The following is a 17,459-nucleotide window of genomic DNA, read 5'->3' on the forward strand; positions in this document are numbered from 1 at the left end:
TTTTCAACTTTCTCCTTGCAGAGAAGTGTTCCTGTAATGTATGTTTGTTTATTTTTGACTCAGGAATTTTAAATGTTGGAGAGAATTTGTGAAGCACTGTGGGATGGGGAACATGTGCACAGAATCCAAAAACTCCTTCTAGAAATCATAACACACCACCAAATCTCCCACCACCAGAGCTTCTTTCCCCTGCCACTGGGGACTACAAAAATAAAAAAACAAAAACAAAAAACCTTGTGCTCCTCGTGGTTGTGTGCTGAGGCGAGATTGCTTATGTGAAACGAGAGAGTATCACGAAAAATGGTATGGGCCTTTGTGAGATTGTTTCTCACAAACTCCAGTGCCACGGAATGCAGAGAGGACAGGAACTCATCCAGCTGGACAGGGAAATGTCTGTCTTTAGTCAAGACAGGAAGCGGGGAGAGCTTTGATTTCTCCAGTGACCCCAGCTGGTTGCCGATTCAGGCTTGCTAAGTGTTTTTCTCCTTTCAGGTTTTCATAGAGAAGCAGAAAGGAGAAATCCTGGGTGTGGTGATTGTGGAGTCGGGCTGGGGATCCATCCTGCCAACCGTGATCATCGCCAACATGATGCACGGAGGCCCCGCAGAGAAGTCGGGGAAGCTGAATATCGGGGACCAGATTATGTCCATTAATGGCACCAGCCTGGTGGGCCTGCCTCTCTCCACCTGCCAGAGCATTATTAAGGTACCTGGATATGGGGAGAATCAGCGTCTGTCATAGAGCTGAAATGACAGGAAGTGTGACTTCCGTATTTACGGGGTGAGGCCGGGCTCGGGAGGGTCCGCCGGGGTCTGCAGGGCTGGGGGCTCGTTACGACTGTTCTGCCCCCTCACAACGCAGACATGGTGGCCCAGAAGGACCAGCAGAATGATGCGGAGGCGGAATGACTTCCGTATTTATGAACGTATTCAAAGTGTCAGGCACTGAGGTGGGCACAGATACAGAAGGCACGGGCTTGCACTCAGGTGGCTCACCAGCAAGTTCCTACAGCTGGCCCTCCATATCCACGGGTTTCAAATACATGGATTCAACCAACCACAAATCCAGATATTAGAAAAGGAAATGTGTCTGTAGTGAACATGTTCAGACTTTTTTCTTGTCACTATTCCTTAAACAATACAGTGCAACAACTAATCACATAGCATTTACATTGTGTTAGGTATTATAAATCATCCAGAGACAATTTAAAGTATACAGGACGTTGTGTGTAGGTTATACACATATACTGTGCCATTCTGTATCAGGGACTTGAGCATCCTTAGATTTTGTTATTCAGGGCAGGTCTTGGAACCAATCCCACACAGATACCGAGGGACAACTGTATTTAAAAATTCCTCCCTGAAATGCTTTTAGATCAGGGTTAGTATGTTTGGCTCAATAACACCACTCTCTAATATCACATCTGTTGCAGGTATTACTAATCAATCACAGCACTCTCTCCCACCAAGCCCAGACTCAGCCTCCACAGAATTTTTTTCATCATAGTATTCCAGACAGTCACTTATAGTCAGCCAGATGTACTTGAGATGATTGTCATCCTGTGAAAAATCATGGAAATGCTCCAAAACCAAGAACACTTTTTTCTTCGCTGCACGGCTGTGCTGCAGGCGAGTCCGTCCTCCCCCCAGAGCCTGCATCGTGCAATGCACGTGTGCTGGTTGCCAAGACAGGGAGGAAACTCTTACAGCCCATGGACTCCATGACTGCTTCTTGTTCAGCCTGAACTGATGCTATTACACAAGGCTAAGAGCTATGTAAGGGAAAATTAAATGTGAATACTTGAGGGGAAGAAGTTAGATTTTCTCCTTAGAAATGAAGTGTCCATGTGGATGGAGTCTTCCGAGAACATTGGTACTTGCTGATTACATGGCCAGAATGACCAAGAATATTCTTCCTCCACTACAGCATCTGTAGACTCCAGTAGTTCTGCACCAAGCACTGTGGTGCCACAGGCAGACTGAGATCCTAGAACTTTCCTCGGTTCCTCAGGGTTTCCTGGAGCACTGTCAGCTAGAACACAGCTATGTGTGTGTGACGGAGGCAGGGGAAGGGAGAAGGGAGGAAGTGAACTCACACAGAAGTCATTCTGAGCAAAAGCATCAGGAACACCAGCGCTGGCCGAGGGGCTGGGGCTGGTGGGGGAAGGTGAGTGTGCAGGACAAGGATGGGGCCTCTGTTTTTAATGAAACAGAGTCTGTTTTTAATTAGAGTCATCTAATTCCTCATGAGATAATCACACTCAGAAAGTAATGGGCCTCTTTGGCATCCTTTTCTTTCTTTTTGTTACATCTTACAATTAAGTAAACTCTACATCTTGCTTAATATACATCAAAGATAAGAGGAAAGAATCTACTTTGAACATGTATTTTCATCGAAACCTGTTTAATTGGGCCTCTGTGAGGTGCTCAGCTGAATTGTGGGGAAGCTAGGGTGACAGCATGCATGTGGAGGATAATTATGTCATTGAAAGGGTTCGGCAGGTCCTGATAGCAGTATAGAGGTGAACAGCTGTGAGCACTCAGAGGAGGGACCATTTTATAGGTGTAAGTGACTTCGAAGGAGTGAAACCTATGTTGGTAGCAGAAAGGAAAGTGGCCTTTGGAGGTTTATGGTTGAATGGACGGACAGGGGGAGACAAAGTCTGAGCCTGGCCTGGGAAGGCTGATCTGGTTTGCCATGGTAATGTGGAGAGGTGAGGAGTGGCCAGCGCCGGGGAGGCAGGACCCATCCACGCTGGGTCTCCCAACACCAGTGAGCAAGTTACTTATTAAACAGCTCGGGTGCATATGTGAGAACTACCCAGAGATTCAGTAGATGCAATACATGCCCGGGGAGCCTGGTCTCCTTGGGGAGAAGCAAAAGGACTGACGGTTAACAGTGGTCAAGTGCTGTGTGCCTGGCGCCTCTCTGAGAACGTCTGGATTAACTCACTGAACCGTCATGGCAGGTACTATTATTATACTCATTGTACAAGTTAGGAAACTGAGGCACAAAAAGACGATGTAATCAGCCAGGGTCACGGAGCTGGTCATTGGTGGAGCCAGGCCATCTGGCACCCGACATTCTGCATCCAATACAGATGTATTGTCCCCAGGATGGATGTCTGGTCAAATGCTAAATCAGAGGCCAGCCCTGGGGCAGCAGTCCTCAGCCAGGGCTGGTCCCGCATGCCCCAAAATGTCTGGAGACTGTTTTGGTTGTCACCACTGGGGAGAAGATGCTCCCGGCGTGCAGTAGGTAGAGACCAAGGGTGCTATCAAACATCCTACAATACACAGGACAGCCCCACAGCAAAGAAATGTCCAGCCCCAAATGTGCATAGTGCTGAGGTTAAAAAGCCCTGCCTCAGGTGTATAGGAGTTCAGATGTGGGAGAGAGAAATCGAGGAGAGAGGGAGGTTGGTGAGGGAGGATTCGTGGGGAGTTGATCTGAGTCTGGAAAGTGTTGGGGAGGAGGAGCAGAGAGAGTGGTGCTATGGACCGAGTGAGCGTATCCTCCCAAAATTCGTATGTTGAAATGCACATGCTCATCCCAATGCCATGGTGTTAGGAGGTGGGGCCTTTGGGAGGTGATGATCATGAGGGTGGAGCCCTTACAAAAGGGATTTGTGCCCTTATAAAGGAATCCAGCGGGCCCTCTAGCTGTCTTTCTGCTATGTGAGGATACAACGAAAAGTCAGCAGTCTGTAACCCAGAAGAGGGGCCTCACCAGAACCAGCCCGTGCTGGCACCCCGATCTCAGACTTCCAGCCCTCTGGAACTGTGGGACATAAATGTCTTGTTTATAAGCCACCTAGCCTGTGGCACTTTGTCATGGCAGCCCGAATGGACCAAAACAAGGGGATAACTTGATTGAAGGTGGGGATGGGCCCGGCAGGAACAGGCTGGGCTTCCTGAGGACTGAGGTGCCATGTCAGTGCCAGCCCTTCCCACGAGTCACCCCCTTCCTCCTCAGGATGGCCCACGAGGGGGACGGCAAATGCCCGGGTCACAGATAAGTCCTGGCCCTCCTCCCAGCCCTTCCCTGCCACCCTAGGCTGGACCCAGGACACCCAGTGCGGTGTGGGCAGCCAGCTCCCCTGGGCCACACGCAGGCGAGGGGTCGCGGTGCCGAGGTGGCAGCAGCTCACTCAGAGTCCACACAGCTCTGTTGGAGCAGCTTCCTGAGAGGAAAGGTTTGTTGGAGCAGCTGAGCTTTGATGTCTGTAAATGGAGTCTCTGTGGAATCTGAAAATTAAAAGGCCGAGTGGTGAGAAAAGAGATGCAATGATGAAGATGGAGAGTAAGAAACGCAGGGCCTCGGTGACTGCCCGCAGCCAAGCAGTGCTCAGCAGGGCCCTGTGCAGTGGAGAGCGGGCAGCCACCAGCGCCCCCGGCCGGGGGAGGGTCGCACCACTGGTAACAGCTGGAGGTGTCCCCGCCAGCTGCACACGGCCGTTTAGGGGGTTGTGTTCTGATTCTCTAGACAGCACAGCCCTTTGCCCTGGGGCGAGGCTCACACTGCCCCCCTTACTCCCACCTCGGGCCACTGCAGGGGAAGGTTCTGGGCTTCTTCAGGCTGCATGTTCACATTTATTTCAGTGTGTGTAAGTGCTCTTTGCAGTGACTTTAACAAGCAACTCTCATCCTCTTACATCAGTGTTTTTCAAACTGATTTGAATCCCGTGGGGACCTTGTTGATATAACACATTCTGGATTCAGCAGGTCTGGGGTGGGATTCTGCATTTCCAACCAGCTCCTGGTGACATTGCCAGTCTGCAGGCCATGGTTTGAGGGGCAGAACTAGAGAGAGAGATTCTACATCTTGCCACTGTGACCCTTTCCCCCAAGGTTATAGGAAATAGGCGTGTTTCCAGATTAGAGTTATAGATGTTGAATTATCTTAATTACTTTTTTCCTAGCTCTTATTTTTCCTGTCGTGATTAATTCCTACAGCATAATTACTAGTAGACGAAGCATGTTAGCAGTCTGCCTCTTTTCATGCCATTGCCTCCATGGTCCTGCCCTCTGGATTTGTTCTTTTCTCATCTAGAACACAGCTTCCCTCCCCTTCCACGGGCTCATCATGGTCTGCTTTCCTGTTGCTATAGAGACCATTCTGGCTTCTCTCCCCTCCCCTCCTCTTGCCCTTCCCCTCCCACCATATTTCTTAATTTGCTGCACCATTCCACTGTTGTCATGGGGATAAAATGACCATTTATTTAATTGGCACCTCCAATAAAATAGCAGCTCAGAAATAACAGTTAATGGGACCCAACTTGAAACATTGATTAGGAACGACAGAGCAAATGCATGGTCTGCTTATTTCAAATTGCCGTTTCTCTAAGCCTCATCTGGCAGCACATTTTCCCCAATCTAGAAATTCTTTCGCTGAGGGACAGATGCAGTATCTTAAATCAATTCACACAGATGGAAAGAACCCACCAGAGCAATGTGAAATTTTTTTAGGTGACATTGAGAAAGTAGAGTCATTCTCTTGCTTTTCAGTACGTTCCGTAAGTTTTTCTGTATCACATGAGCACACCTAAATAATCCCAGTGGTCAGCAGCTATAAACACGTAAAACAGATGGCTTTGTCTGAAAGGTTGTGATTCTAACAGCACGCTCCTGTCTTCAGCATTTTTAGCTCTTATTTCCCACACGTTCCTGGCTTCCTGGTGTGACTGGAGAGAGAGAGGTGAAGGGACCCGGGGCCCCGCGGGCTGCCCTGCTGTGTGCCCCCCGCAGCCCTGTGCTCAGCACTGACCAGTTTTCTTGTCCAGCCCTCCTCTGGGCGCCAGGAGGCTGGGAGAGGGCCTGCTCCACCAAATCTCCAATGCCTAACACATTTCTGGGCACATAATGAGTGATCAATAAGCATTTATTGATTAAATGAATGAGAAAGAGAAAGCACTCAGAAGAGAGGAATGTGTGCGTGAACCATGTCTCAGCTGTCCTCCCCGACACCCACACCCCACACAGAAGCAGCCTATTTTTAATTTTAGGAATAGGTGTTTTTAAGCATTAACAATTGAGATTTGATGTTGCAGGCAAAGGCACTTAAGAAAAAAATGCATGAAAAGGGGTGAAATGATAGAGACCAGAACCAGAGGAGACTAGTGAGTTTCATCATCTGCTCTGAAGATGAGGGACACAGGGAGGAGCAAAGTAGAGCAAAGTGCGCAAGATCCTGCTGCTCGTGGTGCAGAAACAACTCAAGGCCGGATCTTCTGACCCCAGGTCCTGTCCACCAGGCTGTGCTGCTCCCACTGTTAGAAGCAAAAGGCCAGAGCATCTCCCCTCGTCAACGTGGATGGTGGGCCTGTTGCTGTTAGGAAGGCCCAGATCCTTTGCAGACTATCATTTACTAGGGGAGCCCGCACTTGGCTCATTCCATTGCTCTGCTTTGAAAACATCCTTTCCTTAACCAGAGGAATAGCCCCGAGATGTTCCAAAACCACCAGGAGATGCTGCATGGATATGAACACCAACTCACATGGTGCAGCAAGACTGCAAGCCCAGCGACAGGCATTGGGAGGTCAAGTTCACCAGAAACCAGAGCAATTCAAAATGCTGAAAAAAGAGATGCCAGAAGTGGAGAAATTAAATTGAGGCCCCAAAAGACTCACACATTAAAAAGACAAACTGGAAGCAAAAGGCAGTAGGGGAGCCAGAAAGGAAAATATGAGGATCAGGAACCCTGAAGAACTCTTGCATGTAAGAAAGTGAACTAAAAATATATGTCCGCAATTCAAGGCTGGAATAAAGGATTTGGGGGAACAGGTTTGTTCTTCTGTTGCTGCTTTGGCTTCTGGTTTCTTTGTTGAGCAAGGCTTATTCATGAAAGACACATGCTTTCTGGTTGTATAGATGGGGCATTAATGGTGTAGGAGAAAATACAGTGGGTTTTGAATACAAATAGACCTGGGATTGAATCTGGCAGTGGGTAAACTTGGGTGAGTCGCTTAATATCGCTGAACCTCAGTTTCCTCTTCCATAAAATGGGGATAATTATAGCTGCCAGTTTGTCGGGAAGATTAAATGAGACAGATCTTGTGAATCTCCATTCAGTGCCAACACGGGTCAGTGTTCAGTGACAAGTAGTTACTGTCCTTGTGGCCTGGCTGGCTTCATCATCAGGGTGGGTTTTGGTGGGACAGTGATCTTAAGGGTGTTCACACCTGACTCAGACATGGAGGTAACTGGCCGGGAATCAGGCTGTTGTGACTGGTCTGACCAACTCTCCCACAAGCTGTCAGCCCCACCCAGCCTTTCCAGGACCTCATCTCATGAAGGCACTGGCTGCAGGAATGAGTTGTAAACTGAAATCTTTGTGTCTAATCATACTTTGGGAGAAATTGTCTCCTGGGTGCAGGTGAGGCTACTGTTTACTGTTCTGCAGTGGTAGTCTACACCAGTTCTTAAAATTGAGCGTGCATCAGAATCACCAGGAAGACTTGTTAACGCACAGATTGTTGGGTCCCACCCCTACATTTTCCGATTCAGTAGGCCTGCTGTGGGGCCAAGAATTTGCATTTCTAATGAAATGCCAGGTGCTGCTGCCCTGGGGTCCTCACTTTGAGAACCACTGGCATATACTCATTGACCAAGCTTAGTAAAGCCAGATAACCAGAGGCCCTGTCTGCCCCTCAATCTAAAGCATACCATTGATACTTAGAAACAAAAGGTATGTGTCGCTTCTGCCACTCAGAGAAGCCAGTCGGACTCTTGCCACCAATTCTTTATGCACTGAAGTCATCTAACACCAGTGTTACCTCTCTGCCTGGCCAGGTGCTTGTGAGGGAAGGAAAGTCCTGAGGAGGGCGTCCTTAACCCTAGTTCTGACCCCGCAAAGCCCCTGGACAAAGCAGGTTCCCATCTATAAAATGTGAAATGTTAGGTTTTGACCTCCCACAGAAGGGATTTTGCAGACTGGTCAAGGAGTGACGATCGGCAGCAGCTGTGGAACTTGCAGATTTCTATTAAAGAATAAGTAGCAAACTCTCAGGCTTCATGTGTACCTGTCGTGGATATGTCAGCATGCTCCCCGGGCCTCTCTTTCCACTGTGACTGTAGGGGGCACAGATTGGATCCATTTGTGAATTGATTAGGTGTTGTCTCTAGGAGATACCAAGGACTTGGATAGGATAGAGCCCACCTTTTCCCAGATTCCTTGTCCCTCCTCTGGTGACTGCTTTCTCCTGGAGGAGAAGTTGCTCACCCACCTGCCATACCATCTTTTAAGACCGGTTTCTCTCTATAGCACTACTTTTACCTGCCTGTAATCCTGCCAACTGGGCCAATTGTCAAGCTGGGGCTGGGTCTGGAGCTCCCAGACCCCTCATAAACCCTAAACACTCCAGGCTGGGTCCCCAGACCCCTCACACGCAGATCTATGAGCTAGGTGATGGCCAAAAGGTCCTTGGAGCCATAGGTTCGAGAGCATGGCTGTGTGTGGTGGCAGCCGCCTGAAGCAGTAGATGCCAGCCAAGGCGGCGCCGCGCATACACACTAACTCCACCCACACACAACTTGCTTACAAAGAATGAGCTGTACCACTCCCAACCAGACCCGAGGCGAGGGGCCCTGATTAAACTATTCTATTTTTCCCAACACTTTCTTTCACCTTTGGCCCTTTGGAAGAGAGGGACTGTAGCTGACCTTGAGCTGGCCTTGCTAGGTGTTCAGTCGGGCAGGTGCTTCCTGCTGGAGTTTTGGGATCTCTCCTGCCTGAGTTCTCAAAGCTGGGCCAGGGACAGCAGGGCCTCCAGCCACAACAATGTGGTCTGTTTACCCCAGTGTGCAAACTAGATCATTTTTCTCTCCATGTCATGATTTGAAACAGGTCGGGAAGCACCTGCTGTGGGCGATTCTGTCTGCATTAGCCAGCAAGCAGGACCTCGTGGAGGCAAAGCAGGCTGTCTGGGGGGACCTGGAAGATGGATGTGTACTTGAGGGCTGGGTTACTTTTGCCTGGCACCCTCCTCTCAGGGTGAAGTGACAAGTTGGTGGTCGGACCTGTAGGAGCACACTTCCCACCCCGAGTAAGGGAAGTGTAGCTGTGATGGTTTCTTAAGGAGATGCTTCTGAGCTGACCAGGGCTTCTGTCAGTGCTGTGAGTGTGATCCAAGGACAGAAGCATTCGCCTGAGCTCAGCCTAGACCACAGTGGGGTGGAGGAAGCTCTCTAAGCTCTGAAACCTGTCCCCCTTTATATTCAAAGACCAGCATTGCTCTACGCTGCATTCTGATTCAGAGGGAGGGATATGTTAACAGGGATCATGAAGCCACAGACAGTCTTCAAGTCTAATGCTTCTCCTTCTTTCTCCATCCACACCTGTCCTACAATCCTCTCCATTCTATCAAGGAGGCACACACTGGTTGGAGTCCCCAGTGGCTGTGGGAATGTGAATAAGCTATAAAATCTCTTAACAGGCAGAATGGGGAAGAGGAGCATTGGAGATCAGAGAAATCAAGCCCCAATGAATCAGGCCAGTTGCTGCAAATTAGACATTCTCTGTTAGGAAAGAGAGCATTGCTACAGTTTGCCTTTCAGAGAAAAAGTCCATTTCCCATTTGTCTCTCTCCTTACTGGGAGAGAGAGTGCATCCTTCACCTTTCAAGCCAAAAAGCACGTGACACTTCTCCTCGTAGTTGCACAACGACCACTCTTACCAGATCCCACGAACACAGCCCGTTTCCCAAAATGAAGACAGTGCCCTCAGGAAACCTATCTCTGCGAGGGTTGAAGTGCTTCACCTGAACCATGTGGTTTGCCCCCTGGGTTGACAGCACTTAGCAGTGAGCTGGGCCAGCTTGGGGCTGCAGCCTGTAGTGTACTCACTGGGGCTGCTTTTTCCTTTGCTGCCTTCTGCTTTTATGTATTCTGTCTGCCCAATCATCTCCATATCCACTGTACTTTATTCCGGTTTAAGGGCTTAAAGAATCAATCCCGAGTGAAGCTGAATATTGTGAGATGTCCTCCAGTAACCACCGTGTTAATCCGAAGACCAGATCTTCGCTACCAGCTGGGTTTCAGTGTCCAGAACGGAATTGTAAGTACAACCCCCTCCACACCTTTTTCCAAAATGTAGCACAATGTTTGGTCTTTTGTTGCTGTTGTTGTTTAGAGCCAGTCCATTCCCTGGAAGAATCCATCAAGGAGGGGGATGCGTGAGCGAAGTCAGGCTCGGCTCCCTCTGTGGGCAGATTCCCTATGGGCAGGGAACTCTGTGCCCTTCCAAGTGGGAAGAGAAAGGCTCTGCCAGAGCCAAAGCCCTCAGAGCCCAGTATCTCTGTGACAGTGCAGGGTTGCCCTCTCTGCTGCCAGCCTGAGAGGGTTTGGGACATGCCCACCCAGGGCCTCCTGCCCTCTGGGGACTGCTGAAGCTGGCGGGTGGGGTCTGTGGGGTCCCCCCGGCTCAGCGGGTCTTCAGAGCTCTGGGGTCTGTGTGTAGCCCTGGCTGAGAACCACTGCCCAGCGGCTATTGTGCGTGGATTACCTGTGCTTAGCACACTGGCCTGTTTCACCTGAACTGGCACTTCAGGGATAAGGACTATTTTCTCTCGCTTGGTTGTCTGCCTTGAAATAATACATCCTCATTTTTTCCTCCCCCCCCCCTTTTTTTAGTTGTAGTAAAATATACATAATCTAAAATTCACAATTGTAACCATTCTTAAGTGCACGATTGAACAGCATTACATACATTTGCAGTGCTGAACGACTGTCACCTCTGTTTAGTTTCTTTCTTCATCCCAAATAGAAACAATAAGACTTCCTTTTTATCCTGGTTTTCCTTGTTCTGGGCTCATAGTGGTTCTGGGCTTTGGTGGGAAATCAGTTCTCTCTCTGTAAGCTTGTGGATTTTGTAGGTTTGGGCTGCACTCTCCCTCTCTTTGCATTCATCTTTCCAGCCAGAGACCCCATTCTGTTTAACCCCTTAACATTCAGTTAATAGTTCTAGGTCATTAAAATTTTATTTCAAGTATGTTTGAAGGTTTAGAAAAACCCTTGCAATTCCCAGTTGGAGTTGAGAGTTCAGCCCCGTTTCATTCATCCTTTGTACTGAGTAGCTGAGCTCAGCTGTCAGGAATGCAGCTGTCACTCCCTGCAGTTTTGCTCTGACATCATCTGCCTCTCTATACTTATTTGTTTGCTTTGTTCATATTTGAATAACATTAAAAGTTCAGATATTAACGAAGTTGTTCTGTAACACATGTTGGTCTGTCAAGACCCTTGGTTTTCTCTGAAGTATGTAAAGTACCTAATGTATTGACCCTGAATGTTTTGACCCCAAGTCCCTGAGGGACTGGAGGGCCACTCACCCACAGGAGCACACAGCACATGGCTGCAAGATGTTGCTTGCAGTCTTGTCTGCATCAGCTTTTAAATAAAAATGCACAGTCTGGAAAGAAAAGTCACCTTAGCAAATTCCAGCATGTTCTTTTGGGAGAATTCACAATGGTGTGTGTGTGAGGTGGGGGTGGCTGTATCCCGTAGCCGTGGGGGGCTCATGGGGCCGGTGCCTGCCTGCAGCCTCTGTGCACTGCGGGGCCTGGCTGTGCCATCAGGAAAACCAGGTGCATTGTTGTTTCTGTAAAAATGGAGCCCGAGCAAGGGCCGCTGAGTTGGGAAGGCCAAAAGGAGCAGCTCCCCCCATAGCTGGACACACTTTAGAACACAAAGTGGGGTTCCAGCCCCGCTTTGGCTCATGCAATTGTGACGCTAAAACACGGGCTGCTTGCATTAAACAGTTCCATGTTTGAGCCCCAGTTGTGATTGTGGAAAGTACTTCTAACCTGTGTTACACAGACTGACAGTTTGAAAACACTGGCAGCTCTGTGACAGGCCCAAGCAGCTCTTTACACCCAGACCCAGTGGGGGGATGAAAAGCAGTCAGAATTCAATGTGCATGAAGGCTAACGATGGGCTCCATTCTCTGTGCAGACTGCATGACGAGCTGGCTTGTGGGCCTACAGGACCTATTTCTTGTGAAAACAACCTAAGAGATTTAAATGCCCGAAGCCTAACTATGCCAGCTTCTTTGAGATGAGAGTGTTAGGGACAGGGGGTCCTGGAAAGACAGCCTTCTGTCGCTGCCGATTCTCTGAAAGGCTGTGCTGCCCGGGAGGTGTAACTCGGCCCTTGGCTCTGGTAGATCTGCAGCCTCATGCGAGGGGGAATCGCTGAGAGGGGTGGCGTCCGCGTGGGACATCGCATCATTGAAATCACCGGGCAGAGCGTCGTGGCCACCCCCCACGAGAAGATCGTCCACATTCTCTCCAATGCTGTCGGGGAGGTAGGAGCAAGGGCCGGGGCTGCAGGGGGCTGAGGTGTCATCTGGTGCTGCACAGACCCCCCAGGGAACCTTTCTGAGTGTCCTCTCCAATCCTAAACGCTCATCAGTAACCAGACGGCGTGTCTCTGACCAAATGGTAAACCGATTAACGAGTGGCCGTGTTTGAGAGCCTCTGCGAGACCGAGGCACGTCCCCGTCAGCCTTCTCTTTGGTGCCATCTGCTCACGTCTCTTTCAACACTCAGATTTGTATTTCTTTTCTCTGTGGCTGCCCAAGTTTTCTCCACTTGTCCCAGTTGATCTCACCAAATGTGCTGGGAAGATTTAAGTTTTAGGTTCCAGTCTACTCAACAGAGTGGCCCTCCAGAGGTGTCCCCCTGGCACTGGCTCGCCTCCCGTCATAACTGCCGTCTTAGGGCTGGGGCGTGTCCTTGCTGTACCGGCCGAGATAGGTGGGGGAGGCAGGAGCGGTTAGAAGCCCAGCATCGTTCTCCCATTTTGAGTTCTGTGCTTTTGGAAGGCCTGGTGAGAACAAGTGCATTTGACTGGGAAAACGAGCTTCACCTGGTTTTCATTTTCTGTCTCCCTAACTTGTTAGAAAGCCTGTGGCTGCTATTCTTCCCAGAGGCCGTCCTTGGTGGCGGTGGTGGCGATGGGGGGGGTGGGGTGGATATCTTCAAAGCCCCCTGTGGTGAGAGGCACTGCCCCTCCCTGCGGCCCCCTAAACCCAGCCCCCACTAACGTGTGGTGTCTGCCCTCAGATTCACATGAAGACGATGCCAGCTGCCATGTACAGGCTGCTGACAGCCCAGGAGCAGCCCGTATACATCTGAGCCGTGCACCTTGCAGCGGCCTGCATGGAGGACTGTCCTCGTCGTGGTTGTGTTTCTCGTGCTGCATCCGTGTGTCCGCTGAGACATTCCCTCTCACGCCCAGCATTCGGCTTTACATAGGAAGAGAAGAATCCGCAAGGACCTCTTTGTTCTCTCTCTCCACTTTGCATTTTCTTTTAATACCAGGGAAGTTTTGTGTGCACTCCCTTGAGGTGGGAGAGCAGCCTTGTCCACCTGGTATTTGCCCAGGAGCATCCTGGAGGGCCTTGGGGGGGGTCCCTGAGGAGGGCTGTCACTGTCCAAGGGGATCATCCCATCCCAAGAGGTGCAGACCTCCTAGAAGGAGCTCCCGGGGGCAGCAGAGTCTGCCTCGCAGCGCCTGAGGGCTGGGTGCTGAGCTCTGCTCTCTTTGCTTCAATTATGGGAATGTGGTAGCAACGAGGACCAGCCCAGGGTCAGGGGGACCTGCACTGCCCACCAGGTCGTTGGGGTACCACACGTTATGTCTGCCCAGAATTTCTGAGCCGGCCTTAAACCTCTTCTATAGCTACATTTAGTTTCCATGTTATGTGTTTTCTAATATGGGCCTTCTCACCCAGGATCAAAGGGGCAGTAACTGCCTTGGACAAGGAGACCATCATGTGGCAGAGAGCTCGGCAGTTCATGGGGCATCCAAGGCTTCACCAGCTTATCCCAGGATCACCAACCATTAGATAAGCACAGGCAGGTCCTATCTGCTTTCCTGTCTCTCTCTCTCTCTCTCTCTCTCTCTCTCTCTCTCTCTCTCTCTCTCACACACACACACACACACACACACACACACACACACACACACACACACACACACACACACACACACACACAATCTCATGTGTATATCACCCTTCCCTCCTCCCCACCACCAATGAGGCAAGCTGAAGTTGAGGCACAGAGAGCCCCTGGAAAATCCGCCATGTCTCTCTGGGAGGCCCCTGCCCCTGGCAGGCACACGGGGCTGGTCAGCCTTGTCCTGAGAGAGAGGCCCTCTCTGGGAGGCCTGGCATGCCACTGCGAGCGCCCTCCTGGGCTCAGCGCAGCCTCCTGCTGGACTTTCCTTGTCGTCCACACATGCACCGGGAGTCGGGTAACTGTTCCCCTGGAGGACGAGGATCAGGTGCAATAGTGTCCTGTTTCCTGGCCCGAGGCGAGACCAGCCAGTGCTTCTACTCAGGGCCTTTAGGCCGGATGTGATATTTGAAAGGCCAGAACAGTACATAAGCCACAAGGTGAAGGGGACAATAGTGACCTCAAGTTATGCCCAAATATCCCCAAATGCATTATAGAAACGTCATCCTCTGCCTCGTGGGTCTGAGTTTTCAGCTGGTGTGGAACGGTCTGTGTTTTCATCAGGTGCCTCATATTTATGGATTCCGTCTCAGTAGAGTGCAGATGTTTTAATAATATTATTCTGAGCCAGTTTTCACTTATTCTTAGTCCAAAGAGCATTTTGTTTTCACATGGGGTATGGTTTTGTTTTTTGTTTTGTTTCATTCATGACCTCAGTAGAGACAGGGAAGAGAAACTAATATATTTTGTAATATTAATATAGTCCCTGTTCTCTGCATCTAGAATATTTATGTTATGTCTGTGGAAACAGGAATTCAGTGAGCAAATGTTGGGTAGGATGTATTTATATAGAGATTGGAGGGATTTGGGGAGGGAGAAAAGTGAATGTAAGAAGATGAGGAACAGGAGACTTCAGCCAGAGAGCTGTGTGGTCAGTTCCCTGGGATCTCTGTACCCTCTGCGTTTTCTGCTTAGAATCAGGAAAGCCAGATGTCTCAAGGAGACCAGCAGCTGGGCTCTCAGCTTTACTGTGGTACAAAAAGCCCTAATGAAGAGAGGCTGCGGCTGTCCAAACGTCCTGTCTGGGAAGGGGCTGACGCTTCTCCAGGGAGCCCTGTGGGGCGAGGCCGGGATGGGCGCTGCAGGTCGCTGGGCTTCCATTAAGGATACTCCCTGGTCAGCTTCTGGAAGAAGCCGTCCCACCCTCATGTGAAGAGCAGGGGCCACAGCCCAGTTCTCAGTTTGCCCTTCTTGAAATAACCAAACTGTACATTGTCTGATGATACAATTAAATACTAGAGAGTCAGCAGTTTTTCTTTCCTCTTCCATAAAGGGAGCGTGGGTAGAACAGAGATGAAGTGTTAGTGGTGGTATCCCAGGCATCAGGAGCCTTGGGAAATCATCAGAAGGGCTCGTGCCTGTCTGCTGCCAGGTGGCCACTCAGGCCACCTGCCCAAGAACCTGGACAGCACCACGAAAGCCCACTGCGATTGGCCTGGGGATGGGAACTCCACTAGCACGTCCCTATACAACCCCCAGATAATTACAATTAAGTACCTTCACCCCGATGAGAGAATACACTTCGTATTCCTGTTGCACAAAAACCTTAGAAACCTTGAGAGGTGCTGAAAAGCCAATTTTGTAAGCTCTCCTAGAGGACTGACATATTTTAGCATGAGTAAGTTGATTCACCACATTCTTTTGCATTAATGAAAGTGGTTCTTCACACCCAGAGAGTGCAAGTTGCTGGCACTTGGTGCGGGCCCACCCGGCTGACCTGTGTTCTCTTTCCCTGCTGCCATTAGGTGCAGGGAGTTAGTCCTTTGTGGCTAACCCTGGGGTCTTAAATGTTAGCACTGAGTTTTTGAAAGTCCCAGGACAAGTGGTGGCCTCCTTCCCTTCTGACGTCCCAATATATATATAGTTATATATGTAAATATCTAAATGCCCCGGATAGTGGGGACAACTGTGTACAGAGCAGCCTTCTCAAACATTGCCAGGGCACAGAGCCACTCTGGCCGCTTGGCTAGGACGTGCTGGTGACTCAGTTTTGGGGACAGACTCCCAGATTCGCCTCCCCCTCTTGGGCCAGCCAGGAGGCACCAGAACCCACCCTGCCTCTGCCTTCTCCAGCGTGAGCATTTCAGGGAGCCGCCGTCAGCCTTGGGTTCACGAGAGGAAGAAACCCCCAGAGACCAACGCCTGGAGCCCACTCCTCATGTGACAACTCCCCCCTCACCAGAGCAGGCTCCATGGGGGACAGCACATCACAGGGACTCTGCGTCCCTGCAGACGGGTTTGCTTTCTGAATACGACCCTTCAACACGGCCTTCAGGGAGTCCCAGAGTAACCTACTACCTCCCCCATCGCTCCTCCCAGCCCCACAGCCCCTGTCACACCCAGCACTCCCTGTCGCACACTGAACAAAACCATCCACAGCCCTTCTCGGGTCTCTCGACCCAGTGGTGTAGCCGTTACCGATGTTTACAACCAAGGGCCACCTCTTCGATGTACTCACTCTCATGTTCACAAGGCCACTTGCTTAGAGTTCCCCGTGTCTCTGCGCCTTCCCTGGCTCAGGTCACCTTGAGCACTGATGTTCATTCCCTCCATCAAGGCAGTGCGTGAGGACCGCGTGGGGATGAAATTTCTTGTACATATTTAGCAGAGCACCTAGAGTCCGAACTTGTACTATTGTTCTGTAAAGAGGATGAAATAGAGCTTATTGTAAAGCGTCAGGAGAAGTAGAGTATTGTATTTGTAACAATATTGTTCTTTGTATACACAAAACTCAATGATCTCTATACAGAAATATAAATAAATATATAAAATATATCTACACGTGAGCCTGGAATGTTGACACCGCACACCCACTGAATGTATCTCCTGTGGCACTCTGGTCACCGGGCCCGGCCCTCCCTTCCCTTCTCTGTCCCGTGGCCGCAGTCGTCTGGTTTGGGGTTGTGATGTATTTAATGTGCTATCTTCCTTTATTTAACTGAACGCTAATGTCTGTATAAGAGTTGCTGCAACAATAAACAAGAACTTCACCTCTTGGCCCTGGCTGAGTGTCTTACTGTTTCGGGGGCAGAACGGGACCCCTGTGTCCAGGGAAGATCTTGTCTTTTCCCTAACAGGCCAACTGCCCACCCTACAGGGGCTGCATATTGCCCGGAACCCCAGCATTTTCTAAGTGGGCTTCTATCCTGTAAAACCGACCTGGTTTTAACCACACAAGTCTGTTAGAGCTGACACTGTACGGTCTTGTCAGCCTCTGATCACACTGAACGGGGAAAAGAACTCTCTGGGTTTCATACTTTGCATCCTCATTTAGGAATCTCCAATGAGGTAAGGTGGCCTTAGTTAAGGGACTGAGACTCAAGAGGATAGTGGAAAACAGTGCCCTCCAGGGACCCACCTGAAGGTTCTGTGAGAAAGTTGTGGAAGGTTTTCTCCTGGTGCTCTTTGCAATCCCACTTTTTGAAGTTTGCTGGGCATGACCTCC

General features: G+C 50.0%; 1 protein-coding gene across 1 annotated transcript in view; it reads left to right on the forward strand.

The window, feature by feature from the left end:
* Positions 1–13,129, forward strand: part of APBA1 (amyloid beta precursor protein binding family A member 1) — a 58,542-nt gene extending 45,413 nt beyond the window's left edge. Inside the window, exons 9-12 of the mRNA XM_063081153.1 lie at positions 493–705; positions 9,934–10,053; positions 12,157–12,297; positions 13,058–13,129. Coding sequence (XP_062937223.1) covers positions 493–705; positions 9,934–10,053; positions 12,157–12,297; positions 13,058–13,129 — 546 coding nt within the window. The remainder of the gene's footprint in view (positions 1–492; positions 706–9,933; positions 10,054–12,156; positions 12,298–13,057) is intronic.
* Positions 13,130–17,459: the final 4,330 nt, after the last annotated feature.

This window comes from Cynocephalus volans, chromosome 16 (assembly GCF_027409185.1).
Source record: "Cynocephalus volans isolate mCynVol1 chromosome 16, mCynVol1.pri, whole genome shotgun sequence".
NCBI lineage: Eukaryota > Metazoa > Chordata > Mammalia > Dermoptera > Cynocephalidae > Cynocephalus > Cynocephalus volans.